Source organism: Parasteatoda tepidariorum, chromosome 5 (genome assembly GCF_982258835.1).
Source record: "Parasteatoda tepidariorum strain Cologne lab strain chromosome 5, Ptep-v5.0, whole genome shotgun sequence".
Taxonomy (NCBI): domain Eukaryota; kingdom Metazoa; phylum Arthropoda; class Arachnida; order Araneae; family Theridiidae; genus Parasteatoda; species Parasteatoda tepidariorum.
Window position 1 is genome coordinate 53289921 of NC_141759.1, and position 16590 is coordinate 53306510.

The 16590-nt window shown below is 28.1% G+C and overlaps 2 protein-coding genes across 3 annotated transcripts in view; one reads left to right on the plus strand and one right to left on the minus strand.

Annotated features, from left to right (window-relative positions):
- Window positions 1–10667: 10667 nt before the first annotated feature.
- LOC107452844 (protein fem-1 homolog B) lies at window positions 10668–13784 on the minus strand. The gene has a single exon (XM_043044782.3). The coding sequence runs from the start codon at window positions 13483–13485 to the stop codon at window positions 11545–11547; it is 1941 nt and encodes a 646-aa protein (XP_042900716.1). The 5' UTR covers window positions 13486–13784; the 3' UTR covers window positions 10668–11544.
- Window positions 13785–13980: 196 nt separating this feature from the next.
- The window catches only part of wcy (WW domain-containing adapter protein with coiled-coil wacky), a 37075-nt gene continuing 34465 nt past the window's right edge, over window positions 13981–16590 (plus strand). The window contains exon 1 of one of the 2 annotated variants that reach the window (XM_087163938.1): window positions 13981–14212. In XM_087163938.1, coding sequence (XP_087020064.1) covers window positions 14172–14212 — 41 coding nt within the window. In that variant the 5' untranslated portion in view covers window positions 13981–14171. The remainder of the gene's footprint in view (window positions 14213–16590) is intronic. The other variant, XM_087163939.1, reaches the window with a different exon arrangement.

Below are 16590 nucleotides of genomic sequence, written 5' to 3' on the forward strand. Positions count from 1 at the left end.
ACACTAACGATACATTAGATTTTTGCAATTACTATTAATTTTCGAAAAAGTTTTAAAAATATATGACAAAGGTGGTGTTTAGAGAACACCGTGTATATATGAAGGCCGTATTTGAATAGTGGGCCAGTTCCATTTTTCATTTTGAGGTACAAAGTCTAAAGTCTGAGTGTGTATATTTTTGCCATATGTATATGAACATGAAAGTGACATTTACGCCATTTTTTTTTTTTTTTTTTTTTTTTTTTACGTTGAGTTGGTCCATGATTTAAATATTGCCAACAGCACAGAATCTTAGAGGGAATTTTGAATGTCTTAAAATTAAAATATTTCTAAGACACGCCAGGTAATTAACTATCTCTGCGAATCTTCCATAATTCTGATTTAATTTTTCTTTTCACCTTTTCCGAATATAAACTGAGAATAAAAGTTAAGATTTTTAATGTTTGAATCCAAATTGAATAATAAAAAAATTCAGCTAAAAAAAAGAAGGAATGCATCAAGCGGTTAATAACTCAGTTACTTAATTTAGAGCTACGAGATCAAGCGACGTAGGATCTTTTAAAATTGCGACGTAATGCCTTGCTTAGTTAAGGTAAACGAAACTTACAATCTGCCAATTTCGTCCAAGTTAGTCAACTACAATATCAAGTCATTGGCCCGTTTTTTTGGCTACAAGCCCAACGGTGACCAAAGATACGCAGGTTTCGAAATCAAGCGTTGCTTTTTCCTTTCTGCCAACAGTTGAACCTTGTTTTCATTTTTAGAACATTTCCTATAACTAACTGAAAGTGAAAAATAATTTTTTTTATATTCTTTTTTTTTACCTCTCTGTTCCTGCTTACGAAGGTAAATCCTTCCGACAGCTGTAATAGCAATTCTTATAATTCAATTTCGGAAAAACGTGCCAAATAAAATAAATTTTCTTAGCATTTTATTTGCTTGAATAACGTGAAGATCTGGAAAATGTAACTTTGTGCAAGAATTTATATTACAAAAAGTAATTAAATACAAATAAAAGGAATGATCAGTTAAGGGTTTTTTCTAATGGCCCATATCTCCAACCTTTAAGATTTCTACATTCACAAATTGCAGTATAGGATTTATTTTAAAAATTTTATTGCATTTTTTGGGAAACCTTTAAACAGGATCTGAGGATGTGTCACTAGATCCCTACAACTATTCAGGTTTTCACAATTTGTTTAATCTTTTTTTAAAAAAGAAAAAAAAATAGGCAGTCATTTTTTGAACAGAAATTTCCTAGTTAAGAACTCATATATTTTTTTGCAAAATAAGAGTATTTAATTCATTTTTTACTTTTAAAAAATTAATCCCTTATCAGAAGGAGCATATTTCAGGAACAAAAAAAAGTGAAAATGGAATATTATTGAAACGAAAACTAAATAAACGAAACAATCACTGTCAATGAGCGCCTTTGTAGTATATTTCGCCAAATTTAGAATAACAAAATAACAAATAAACAGTAAATTATATCTATAAAGGAAAACGAACTCATTTCCTGCTTAACTGATTAGAAACAAAAGGTGATATTAGCAAAAAGTTAATATTGTTTATATAAATTGTCACTGCATCAAACATCTTTCGTAACATCATATTTAGCATTATTAGCTTTGAAATTAATACTTACGTTAAAGAAGTAGTTAATAAAAGTCAAACGATTTTAAGGGACTTATTCTTTTAAAAGAACGTCAACAAATCTAAACTACATTTTATTCTGGAAATGAATTCGGAGCAAAAGCTCGATGTTTCTGTTATTCGAAAACTTTAGAGGATCAAGTAATTCGGCTTTGTAAAAATTGTTTTTGTCATTCGAAAAATTTTGAGGATCAAGTAATGCTATTTTGTATGGTAGTTTTGGTTGTTTAAAAAACTTTAAGGATCAAGTAATTTGGCTGTTTAATTGTTTTTGTCATTTGAAATAATCTGAGGATCAAGTATTACTACTTTTTATAACAGTTTTTGTTATTTGAAAAATTTTGAGCATCAACTTTTCAAATGAGTTTTCATCTTTTATTTTGAGGATTAAAAACTAGTATGCATAATTTTTTTAAAAATAAATTAACGTATAAAACAGATAATGCGATAAAAGACACAAATTAAAATTACCATGTCAAGAAAATCTAACCTTTTTCGATGTGTTTATTGTTGAAAGACGATATTAAATTATCTCTCGCCTTAATGTCAATTTATTAGAAAAACTTGAATAAAAGTTATCCATAAAAAATCTATTATAATTAGTATTCAAATTTTATTTTACAGTAATCGAGAATTATTACCGAAAATTAATTAACTACTTTTACAAATTGCGTTTTCTTACAATATTTTTTTCTTGTAAAATTCTAAATTGTTATTAAATAAAATAAGAGACTCATCAAAATACTTTTGGAGTAATAATTATACAGTACAGAACCCGTTATCCGGAAATCAGAAAACCGGAAAACCAAAAAACCGGAACGAAATTCGATAAATTTTCCAAGCAATTTTTAAAAAAAAATTTTTTTTCCTCATAGGATTTTAGGATTTTTCTTTCTTTTTTGAAAGATGTTTACCTTACCATCATTTCAGAAATAATCATTAGTGTATTACCTCATCGTTTTTTCTTATTTTTAAGATTATTTCCAAATATTTTTTTTTTTTTTAGTTGGGTTTAACACTAAAAAAACGGCTTTTTGTAGCGATTCAGAAAACCGGAAAAATCAGTTATCCGGAATAGCGATAGTCCCGATCGTTCCGGATAATCGGTTCTCTACTGTATTACATTATTAAATGTTTATAAAATGCACATTTTTTTTAAAAAAAAGAAAGATATAATAATAGTTAATTTTACTCAATAAGTTAACGTTTCAGTTGATTTTAATTTTATTCATTTATCACTCACTTAATAGTTATATAACATACTTTCTTGTGTCATATCAATTAAATTCGATTATTTACTGAGTCATTAAATAACTATATAACAGATATTTCTTCGTCATTTAAGCTAAATTTAATTAGTTATCGAATCATTGAGTAATTATAAAACATATTTTCTCATATTAAATAAATTTGATTGTTTACCGAGGTATTAAATAATTATATAACATATTTTCTTTCTTTATTTCAGTTAAATTTACCAACCGAATCAGTTACCGAATTCAATTAATTAGTTATCGATTCATTGGATAATTACAAAACATATGTTTCTTGTCCTATCAGTTAAATTTAATTAGTTACTGACTTATCGAATAATAAAAAAACATATTTTCTCTTGTCGTATCAATAAATTTGATCAGTTTCCGACTTATTAAATAATTATATATTTTTCTTAATTTCAATTAAATTTAATTAATTACCGACATATTGAATAATAATGAAACATATTCTTGTATCAATAAATTTGATTAGTTACTAACTCATTAAATAATTCTATATTATTCGTCATTTCAAACTGAATTAGTTACCGATACATTAAATAATTATAAATTTTTTTAATTGTAGTTAAATTTAATTAGTTACCGGCTCATTAAATAATTATATAACATATTTTATTTGCTATTAAGATGTTAATCGTAAGAGACTGTTCCATCCAAACCGTTATTTTTAGAATTCATTGTTCTCAAACAAAATGACGCAATACTGTTTCTCTGACTTGGAAGATGAGAGTGTCTCTAATTTAATTCTTTTTACTCAGGCGCATTGCAAACGTCTGGAACAATAAAATGATTTAAGAAAATTAGAGGGAAGTCGGTATGAGTCCACAGCCACCACTCCCCCTTCCCCCACCCTACACCAACAATCTAAAAACAGTGACACACGTGCTAACAGATTTACACATCGTTGAATAGAACCGTTCGAGTCACTAAAACATTTTTAAAAGTAGTAGAAATAAAAATGGGATAATAATAGTTTAATGCATAACGAAAATATTTAAAAGAATATTTATTATTCAGTTTCTACTTATTTATATTCAGTTGATACTTTTTATTCAGTATATATAATATTTATTATTCAGTTGATACTTTTAATGGAGTAACCTCACGGTTACTCCATTAAAAGCGATCTCACAGTGAGAGTTATTTTTTACACATAAATATTAACTTCGAATTAAATATAAAATTTAACCGAAGATAATAACTTTTAGTAAATATTTATTATTTTATTTAATAATTGTCGAAAAAAATTTAAAATGTGAGGAATATAATTTTTTTTTTTAACATTATTCTGAAGAATGTAATTTTATATAGCAAAACACAAAAGTTGAGCAAAATCGTCGAAAAGTTCTTGAGAAATTGAATTTTAAAAAAAGTATTATTTTTAAAAGTAGATTTCTCATAAACTATTTGACCGATTTCGTCCAAATTTTTTATTTTGTTATATAAAATTACATTCTTTAAAATTATGTAAAGAATTGCATATCTTATAAATTTTTTCAATTATTAAATAAGATAATAAACTGGAAAAATAGTTCCTTATCTTTTTCTCAGAATCAGTTTTAATGGACATTAAGAGTTTTCCCTCCTTGATCTTATTATAAGTATTATTTTTTAAAACTGCATGAAAATTTTTTTTTGTTTAGATAACATATAATTATTATAATTTTATGCAAGCACATTTTATAAATATGTTAACCATAACAAAATGAAAGAATAGCTGGATTTGAAATACAATCAAATGTACTTTGAAAAGGAATTGAACTTAGGAATACAGAATATGCAGCACAGTAGGCGGTAGTAATAATAGAGAAGAAACTTCACTTGTTAACAGTATCGAATGATAACTTTATATCATATAACAGTTTGCATTGGAAACAGAATCTCTCTTTAGTTTGTATATTTTTAAAAATTTCGATGAGTTAAGATTAACATCTGGTTACTTCTAACCTCTCATTTTTAATTTATTAATTTGTTTTTGTTATACAGTGAATTCGCGAAAACTCGCATCTGATAGGACTGACGAAAAACTTCCGACATATCGGAAGTTCGACTTACCGTTAGTTTCGGTTTTGGACTTTCAAAATATTGTCGGATAATTTAATTAATGCTTATTAATTACAAATCTTCTAAATGCTTACAGTATTTAAGATCATTTTTCTGACAAGCCATTTACGAGAAGACTGTTTGAAGCACTTTATGATACCCTGGTCCATCGGCTGCTACTTTGCTGTTGTGTTTGGCGGGAGAAACTGCAAGTTTACTACTTTCAAATTAGGTAGATCACTATGCGCTGTGCATTTATCCATAAAGAGTATCACTTTTCTCTTTTTGCGAAGAATTTCAGATCCAATTTTCTTACATAGTCTTCAAATAAAACTGATGTCATCCAAAACTTTTTGTTAGACTTGTAATTTAAAGGATACGTTTTTACATTCTTGAAAAATCGGGTATTTCGGTATTTTCCGATAACAAGTAAGGGCAATTTCTCTGTCCCAGACGCATTTCCTTCAACTAGGACAGTCAAACGTTCCTTGCTCATTTTACCCCCTGAGCAGTTTTCATCCTTAAACATCATAGTTTTATTTGGAAGACATTTAAAAAATAAACCCATTTCATCAATATTGAAAACATCATTTTAACTATCCTTGAAGTAAATTTGGTAACGTTTCATTTAACCACTGTTCACATACTTCAAGAGGGACAGCTTTATCTTCTCCATGAAGAGTGAGTGCGAAAGACACTGTGTGTGTGTTGCAAAGGAAGGGGCAAGATATCAGCTGCTACGTTTTTTTTTTCTTGCTTTAAAAGATCCCAAAAAAAAAAATCGAGTTAAAGGGAGTAAAATTCGAGTAATCGAGAATAATTACCATGAAATTGAAGATAAAGGGTCGGGACCTCATAAAAAAATCGAGTTATAGTAATATTCGAGTTATCGTACTTCGAGTTATAGCGAATTGACTGTATTTGGTATCAAGTCAAGAGCTAACTTATAAAATGAAAATAGTGTGAGAGATTAATTTTTATGCAATGACGGATTATATTTATCAAAGGGGAAAAAATGCAGCAGAAACACTAAAAATTGAAATATTTTTAAAATTATAATTCTAAATGGTCTATTAATGTCAAATTTAAACTTTTGTAGAAGCATTTAAGCAGTAGATCAACCAATTTTTTTTTTAAAAATACAAGTAGTTTAACAGTTAATAATTCTCGAACTAATAATCGAATCGTATTTTTTATTATACCATTAAACTGTTTGTACATTTTTCTATATGTGTTAGTAATTTCAAGTTACTAAGTCTAATAGATTTTAAGCAGCAATGCGAAATGTAAAGCAAAAATAATTGAGAAAAAATTCGCAAAAATAGCATTTAAAATTGAAATAACTTTCAAACAAATCGGAATTTAACAAAAAAAAAATCTATGCAAAGTTTATAAACATAGCTTTTTCTGCATGCCAGGTTCTAACACTGTAAAGCGGCCCGTGTGGTATTTTTCCAAGTTTAACAGTTAATAATTTTCGAACAATAATCGAATGCTCATTTTTTTTTAATTCCATCTTTATCCTTGTACACCTTTCCATATATCTCAGCAATTTCAAGATTCTAATTCTTTAAGTTTTTGTGCAGTAAAAAAACAGAATGTAACTTTAATGTGAACACTAAAACAGAGGCGGCCTTCGTATTTTAATATAGAGATAAACTTATGCATCAAATAAGAAATAAAATAATACTAATTCAAAATTCACTGAATAGTGAAGACTGTTTTCTTCTAGGTGGTTTTTTTCCATACTCATGCAGGGGAAAAATTACTACTCAGAAAATGTACATCAAAAGTAATGATTCAACTTCATCAATATATTAGGCGAAAGATACAAAATTAAGCTATGAATGTCTGGCTAATATTGGCCTAGGAAGCCTCTTGTTTTAGAGCCTGAACAATAGTAAATATTGTTAAAAAGAATTGTATGAACATAAATTAGAAGAAAATCCTTTTAAAAAATAACTGAAAAAAAAAAAAAAAACTACTTTTTTTTAGTCTCTGAAAAATAATTTGTTTTTACTGGTCATAATACTCTTTTGTTTATTTTTGCCTTGTTGCAAGTCTGAACTTGAAATGTATTTGCAACCATTTTGTTTTGTTTATGACACAAGGTAGAATGTTAGTGATAAAATATAATTTGTGCAAATAAAAATAAATAGATTATTATTTCAAAATCTAACCATCACATTTAATCTGATATTCTATTAATAATAAAATTAGTAAAAAATAAATTTAGTGGTAAATATAAAGTTTTAGCTCTTTGGTTCTGATGTGGCTCAATAAATTGCTTTGCAATTTTATACTAATATTTTTTTTTAGATTTATTTATATTAAATACTTTGATTCATTTATTTTCAATTTGTGCATTTAAATTAACTATGCAGGTTTAAATTTTAAAATCTAGATGTTACTTAAAAATAGCTATTATCTATATTATATCTTGCTTTCCAACAAATACAGCTTTATGTAACTAAAGTTGTCCTCCAACATAGTATTTTCTTCGACTTTTTTTTTGTGATCAACTATCCAAAAGAGTTCTTGTAAGCATGCCTTAATGTAAAGTAAGTTGAAAATTCCCTCATTCACTTTTAGAACTTCAACAATAGAAGAAACAAAACATTCTTTAAAGAAAAAAAAAAGGTAAAATTTATTTAACAAAACTTATTTTTCATTTCCTTCAAATCAACAAGATACAAAATTCATCAAATTATTCTATAAAAAAGGGGATTGGATAAACTTAGGCACTAAATTCAAAAGTAACAATTTTTAATAAATTTTATTCAAATACAACAAGAAAAAAACTTAAGTATATTGCATAAATAGAAATTATTTAACAATGGGGTGAAATGGAAAAGTATAAAGTGATTCTTCAACCAATATAATTTAAGTAACTACAACATTATTTTAATGGATAAAAAAAGCATTTCAAACTTAGTAAATAATTACTACATTAATAACAAAATCCTTAGCACAAATTAAAATTTTGCCACAAAAAAAATTTGGTAGAAAAATCTACATTATTACACTAAATTTCTGATAATTGTTGTATTTAAAATTTTAACCAAACAATGAAACAAGTAAATATACAATTAGTTACAAACTAATAAAGAAAATTATTAACCAACATACAAGAAAGAAAATTTTAAATTTAGTTTTTATCACAGTTATTCAATACTTTAAAAGTTTATAGAAGAATCTAAATTATGTAACTAGAAAAAATTATTTTGCAATCCACTAGCAGCCTTTAGTAACTGACTGTCTTGTCTTTAAAATTTATGAAAATCATCATTTATATAAACATTTGAAATGAAAATAAATGAATTTATAAAAGTCTACTTGTCGCTCACTCTTGATAAGTTATCAACTCTCTTTCATGCAAGCTAAAGCTTGATATTTCAATTAAGTTAGGTTAAAATAGTTGATTTAGCATTTAGGTTGAAAATACAGTGAAACCTCTTAATTTGATCTTAATGATTAAGTACCAAATTGGCAAAATAATTAAATTGCCCATATTTTAAAATTTTCAGACAAAATTTTTTTATTAGTTTAATCCCAGAGGATACATGCTGAGACTGGTTGCAAAAACATCATATAGACTACCCACTGCTTTTTGAAAGTAATCTACATTGACAGAGCTGCATTGCCCATAAATCAGGCATGATCGTGAAATTAACTTCCAAGTAAAACAGGTGTTTAGGTCTTTTATGCCAGGGGTGATAGCATACTAAAAGTTTTTGAAAAATTTTCTTAAACTTAGAGGAAGCTTAATATATACACATCCCCTAACCCCTAAAAAAACTAGGACAATATTTATATTTAAAAAAAAAACTAAATTAAATCTTTTTAGTTCAAGAGTTTTTAATTAAGAAGTTCCAGTATAGAACAGAAGATAAAAGTTTGTAAATCATTATAACAAATAGAATACACGCACCTTGTTAATCAAATTGGGCTTAAGCTGAAAGTTGAATATCAACATAAAATACGAAACTTTGAAATAATTTACCGTAATTTTTTTAAAAACGTTTTTTTCTTTAAGTCTTAGTAATATTTTTACTAACAGCAGCTCAAAATTTTCAGAAATTTCAAACCACTAACATCCCTGTTTAGACTCAAAGCACTCACATTTTAGTTACCGGTCACAGCATTATCCTCAGTTACAGATGGCAATGAAATGTAGGTTTTCTGCCTAACTATTTATAAAAATAGCAGTGCATAAAATTTACATATGATTACCAACTTTAGCTTGAGTAATTTAATTGGTTTTAAAAATAAAAATATTTTTCAATGTAATTTTCATATAATTTTATATTCTAAAAATATTTAATTGTATCAATGATATCTAATTGAAATTTATTTTCATAGCATTTTCTTAACATAGGTCAAAAAGTCTCATTAAATTTTTTGGAGAAAAAAAATATGACCTAGGACTTTCAGGCCCAGTGTATATCTTGGAGTAATAAAATAGAACATGAGTCCCGCCGGGTTTATCAAATGTTTCTTAAAGACTGAAATAGCAACAATATTTAATTCTTTCATTATTTTTTTAATTAAGAAGTTCTTTGCAATATGGCTATTTTCATAACATCGCAATCTGAACAATAATAATGCTATCCATCCGAAGCAATAAAAAACCTGTTTCTTATTATTACATAGAAAAGGAGATTTAATTATGTATTTTAGTTCACAATAAAACATTTTCATAATAAAACTGGGAGGGGGGAAGATGAAATAACAAGCAATCAAACAGGAATTTCTAAAAATTTTTTGATACTCCAAAACAAACTTAGAGTCTGACTGACATTTTGTGCAAAACTTACAAGATGTGATATATTTTAATACATTAAAAAAATAGCTACTAATATACTCATGTAAATAAAAAAAGACCTAAATATAGAAATTATAGGTAAAAAATTTAAGCTTTTAGTTTCTATCTAGTTAAACAATATAGTTAACAAGTCATCATGTTGTGGATTACTACCTAAAAAATAAGACACTTGTCAATCAAACTTTGAAAAAAAAAAGTGTCAATTATTTAGTCAGAGTTTAATAGACTAATTATTTATTTTCAATTATATAGGGTTTGATGGAAATCTAAATGACATTTTAAGCAAAAGTTTTTTTAATTTTAAGCAAATATTTGTAGTGTAAAATATTTTGGGTCATTAAAATAATAATAATAAAGAAATACTTTCCTTTTAATCAGACTCAGAAACCTTTTTTAAAGATAAAAGTATTTTTACAGAAATGCAATTTTAGAGCAACTTTGTGTAAGATCTGACATTAGAATATTATACAATTAGTGTGAAAAATAATAGTTAGCCTGCTAAATTTGCTCATGAAATTAATTTTAAAAATAATGAAAATGTTGATATAAAAATGTCTATGATGTGGCATTTAAAAGAGTTAACTACCTGTGCAATAACACACACAAAGTTTGGCTTAAGTTTTTAAAAACAAAAATTAAGTCTTAGTTAAGGTTTAGCTGCATTATTAAAAGTAAAATTTTTTATTACAAATAATGATTCAGACAAAAAAAAAAATTTCAGATACAAATTTAATTTTAAGAAAAGCAAAGAAATCGCCTAACTTATATCTGGATTACTTTCCTTTTACTGAAAGTCTATTTTTATTCCATAAAAAAATACTCTAAGTATATTTATTAGGCATGTCTTGTATCCTAAATAAATTTCTAGGCATTTTTCGAAGATTCTTTTCTTATATGCACCATTTTAAATAGATAACACAATGAAAACATTTGCGCCATTAAAATCAATAATTCTTCAAACAGGGGTGATTGTGAGCCGAAGTCAAAATTCCAGAAAATTTCTTGAGTTAAACAAGGTTTTTTCCTTTTTCTAAATATTTCTTAGTTTACTTAAAATATATTTAAAATTGTTCACATACCTATACCATTTACACATACTTATGATGACCTGGAAAAGTAATTAAAATTTACAAATATGTCTTTCTTTCTTGAGTTTATGATTATAACTACTATTTACTGATAAAAAATGACTATTAATCATGAATATAAGCTTATAAAGTATCTCTCTGGCTCTCCCTTACAAACAAATAAAATAAACTGTGCTTTTAAGTTCCACCTTAGAAAATTTGATTTCCGGAAACTTCTGTGATTAATGATTTTTTGATACGTCTGGACCTTCGATCTCCGGAAACTTACGAATCACTGTTAGCGAAAATTCGGATTTTTTCCGGAGCCCAATCAGCCCTGCTCAAATAAAAAAAATAATAAGTAAAGAGAAAAATTAATGAGCAAATAATAAAACTGAAAATAGGCAAAATATATTAATTCCCATAAAAAAACTTTTCAGATTTTTACCCAAAAACTATATCTGAAACAACAGTTATAAATATGTATTAAAACTCACAGTGAAAACTGCCTGCAAGAAAATTTTTAAGTCTTATAGTCAAATAGATCTTTAGATAGTTTATATTTATATGCAAAATATATATGTACATAAAACAGTAATATATAATATTATAAATATTAAAACTCATATTGACTAACAACAGATCACATTAATGCAGGTATATTCCACCAAATATAGTATCATTTAATTTTTTTTTTCTTTGGAGGACCATGCATATCAGTAAAAGAAGCTAATGTGAAAGGAACAATACCTTTATAATTCAGATTATACTTTTTAACAGCTCTTGCAGCCATACATTTTAGGTTCAATTGGTGTTGCGTTTTTAAAATAATTTCAGCAACACCCGTCAAAACTGCATCAAACGGAGATTCACCATTATTATTTACACGATCAATATGCGACCCTGCATCGAGAAGCTTTGTAATTATTGAATGCAATGTCATAAAATCCGTGATAGGTTTTTGATAAGCAACTATAATGTGTAGAGGTGTATTTCCTGCTTTATCAACAGCATCAACATCAGCACCACACTGTATGAGCATTCTTGCAGTTGATGCACACGGGAACTTACAGACATATTTAGTGTGAAACTCATCAACAATGGTATCAACGTTAACAGCTAAATGCAACAACGTAGAGCCATCGCTTGTAGTTAAGTTTAGTTGGTTGATTTCATAAACTAGTTTGAATATTTTAAATTCTTCATCAGAAGACAAATTTTTCATAAGTTTAGTGGTAATAACTAATAAGTAAAGGGTGGTATAAATGTCGTCCTCCAATTCTTCGAGAACACAATCTGGGGATCCTTCTGTACTTGAATTCAGTAACTTACTATTCCGCTTTAGTTCTGCAAGTGTGATGTCAAGCACAGGATAAATTTTGTTAAATTGCACTTCTTCACCGATATGTATCATTTGTGCAAATACTTGAGCAAATCTTAGAAGATCTTTTCTCACAGATACATTGTGTGTATACCTCAAATTCAAGGCATGCAGCCAGAGATCAACACACCTATCGAAACGACCTACATCAGCAAATAAGGCACCTCGGAAAACTATGGGATGGGGAACTTCATGGTTATTGGAGCCTAATATTCTTTCCCGAATAACCAACGATTCCATGTGAAGAGCATTGCTATTATTTTTTATAGCTTCTAATTCAGTTAAAGTTTGGCATTCTATATGATTGTCATAAGCTACTATGGGAGATGATAAGACCTTAGGGCAATATAAGTCAGGATGATTTTCCCTTTCCGATAAAGCCCAGTGCATGTAGTAATAAGCTTTTTCCAAGCTATAGAAGTCTTTATCATTAGCGAAAGAAGCACCTAAGAGTTCAAGCGCCTCAACGGCTTCCTGTTTATCACACCATGATTTTTTAATGAAATATTCAACCACTTCAGCTTTAGTCCTTTCAGCAGCTTGAAGCAAGGGAGTCAGCCCCATTTTATTTCTAGTAATTTTTGCGCCATGTTTTAAAAGTTTTTTCACAATATCAACATGCCCATGATCAGCAGCAAAATGGAGAGCTGTTGCACCACATTGTGTTTGAGCATCAGGATCTGCTTTTTTGGTTAAGAGATACGTTACAACATCAATGCGACCACGGTAGGCAGCAAGCATCAGGCATGTGTTGTCGTATTTGTTTGCCATATGTATGTCTGCCCCTTTATCAACCAAATATTGGATGACATCTAATCTTCCATCGAAACAAGCAGCTCGTAGGGGAGTTGATTTTGATTTCGTGGCGTGATTAACATCAGCACCACGAGACAGCAAATATTTCACGACATTGAAATGTCCAGCTGATGCAGCACACCATAAAGCAGTAGCTCCTTCAATAACATAACCATCAATTTGTACAGTTCCATCCTGCTCAATGTCGGGTTGAAAGCGATGTAACATCATCCTTATTACATTTATATGGCCATTAAGAGCAGCTATTAATAAAGGAGTGCATTTTTGACCTTCATCTTCAACAGCCTCATTTAAATAATGTTGCACTGAACTTTGAGGTACTACATTAGAAAGCAATGCATACAAAGTAATTGACATGCCATCTCGTGCAGCATAATAAACTCGACGTCTAAGGGAGTCTTTACTCTCTGCCATAGCTATCATCCATGGCAATGTTATCCTCACAAAATTTGTATTATTTCATGTAAATTAGCGACACGTAGTATAAATGATCGTGAAGTGCACAAAGTAAATAAAATTGATACACAAAGGAAAATAATAACTTAATGTGTTTCCTTCAGGAAGACTATTCAAATTATGAGAGATTTTAAGCAACACGCATGTAACAGTAGCAGAAGTAAATTTCTCTGTAACAGAAATAAAAATAAATAACAAATACACTGGATTAGTTACGGCTATGGATAATTTACTTGAAACAGCTGACGTGATTTAGAATTTCAGTTGCCATTAAGATCGAAAAATAATTTTTTTCAACTTCTTAAAAAAAGCCTAGGTTTTCAATGAGCTTGATAAATTCTAGAAATATATTAGCTGCGTTTGAGTAATTTTTAATTATGATATCCACGAACAATATTTTAAACGTAAATTTTTTTATTTCGTTAAGTTTGGTGAAAATATTTATGTAATTTTAAAAGGCATACTTTTAGTTTCGGATTGTGGCAATGATTGTTTTTGATCGCTTATGGTCCCCGGATGTGTGATGATCGTCAATTTTGACTTTTCAAGGGGATTGAGTGTTTTAATTAATCTACCTTTATTATTATTTACTGTAGTCTTTTTATAAAATATTTGTAATTTTGATTAGGGTGATACAAATTATCTTAGCATTAATGGTAATGCAGGCAAGGAAACTTCCAAGACTCAGCGATGGGTATTAGCATTCTAATTATTTCCCTGATAATAATAAAATAAAGACAATGAAAATCAAAATTTAGGTTTTGATATAGAATTAAAATGTATTTTTTATACAATAAAGAAACACTCAATGATCATACCCTTTATAACATTAATTTTTATGTGTTTATTATATGACGCGTTCGCGTATGGTAAAATCGTTATTGACAGGCAGCCGTTGTAAAAATAATATTGAATAATTAGGAGATCCATAATATTTCTGAGCTTTAATTATATTAATTTTATTGTAATAACACTTTTGTTTTAATTTAATAGAGTTAGGTCTCATTAATAAATTAGATGTTTACGGTACATAATCAATACTGTAACAATGGACAGCTAATGTAAAATTTGCATTGGCCAAACCCATAAATTGGTTGTGACAAGTAATTGTGGTGAATTTATTTCAAATTCCTGAAAGTGTCCCATAAAATCATTTGTTTTAAATGGCTAATCGTTATTCGAATATAGTGTAGGCTTAGCTATAGTGTATGCTACACTCTATTTAAAACCTACAGCTGAATTCAGTTTAAAAGTAAACAAACAAGAAAATCTAATCGATATCGCGAATTTTATAGAAAAGCATATTACCATCGACCATATAGTAGCAAATTTTGTTTTATATTGTGGATTTAAGATTAATTTTTTATGTTGTCCATATTGAGAATTAATTTTCACCAATTTTATGTATTAGCTGATATCAGCACCAAAATCATTAAGTTAATTCACAATGGGAAAAATAAATACCTTTAAATATAAATATCATGTTTTGTAATCTAAAATGAAGTTATGAAATGCCTCATTAAAAGTAAATGTATTACTTTTAAAAGTTAGCTAACATTGCTCCTTCTAGGACAATTAAGTGTGCTAAATATGCCTGGCATTGGCAAGCTAAATTCAAAATTGGGTTGTTAAGAACTGCTTTAGCTGTACTGTATATTTAGTAAAAAATTACTTAAAAAATATTCAGGCTATGAACCTATAGTAGTATTTTAATGTGAGGAGTACAGTGTCATCTTTTGAAAGTAATTTTAAATCAAGTTTACATTTTGTAAAGTTTGATAAAATTAATTTCAACATTTTGAGACTGAAAAAGATTCTATTGTCAATTATAGAATTTAAATTATACAGGAATATATAGAAATAGTAATCTGTATATTGTAATCAGTATAATCTGTAATCTCTATATAAAAATCATAATCTGATTAAGCAACTATATGGATATTTAAAGAAAAGGTTATTAATGTTTAGTTTTATAATATTAATTTCATGACCACTGACAAAATGTTATTTAAACTAGCTAAAGTGTCTCTTGGATTGGGCATAGTGACTTATATCTTTAATTGTATATGAAATTTCTCATTTTTCTTTTAATTCTTATGCTGATTTTTTCTTATTAAAAAGTCTTAACTCTTTTAATCCTTTTTCCTGATTTTCTAAGAACATAAAAACTTGCCAAAATAAGAGGTGTGTTTTATTATAAATTTTTACCTTTAAATTAAGGCACAGGCAATGTTATTCATATACTCTGATAATTTTCAGGTGAAATACAACTTAATGAAAGCTAACTTTATAGGTGCCATTCATTGCTTCCTATTATATCTTACCAGCTGTTAGTTGACTTTTTCTTCTCATTAAATTAATGATAATTGATGATCTGGAATGGCTAGAGTTCTTCAGAGCTTGTAACATCTTTATTATGCTTAATATTCAGGACAAATTTAATACCATTTAGCGGTACCTTCACATATTCAACTTTAGGAAAAGCAGTAGTTTCACAAAATACTTTTTCTTAAAATTTTAGTTTTGTATCTTGTAAGAAACGATAAATCCATATTTTTACCATATTTTTGTATAAAGCAAAAAGACCAGGACTCTCTCTATCTCTTCCTGGTGACAGGCAAACCAACACTTGCTTATCCCAACTGGCCAGTGGACACCTGAAAAGCCTCACATTTTCTGCTAATCAAAAGATCTTTCCTCTTTGCCCTAAATGCCAACAAAACCAGGCATCACCTGAGCACATCTTGAACTGTTTAGGCCTGGACTGGAACGACATTCATTCCTCTCCCATTCTGGTTTCGGATTTTCTTAATGTCAACGGATTTATTGATCTGGTCTGACCCCGTCAGACCAGATGGGAATTAGCAACAACAACACCATATTTTTGTGTTGATTTTTTAATTTTTTCAAATTTTGTCTAAATTTTCACAAAATAAGTACCTTTCAGAAAAACCTAGACAGACCCCTGATATTTCTCACCAGTTATGTGTTTTAAACGATCTGTTTTGTTAAGAGAAAGCTGTATTTCACGAAAAATTGTGTCAACAGTTTCTGATTTCACACTAAAAAAAT

Bases quoted from the DNA above. Each gene is read 5' to 3' on its own strand.
- LOC107452844 (XM_043044782.3), bottom strand. From the start codon at position 13,485: ATGATAGCTATGGCAGAGAGTAAAGACTCCCTTAGACGTCGAGTTTAT.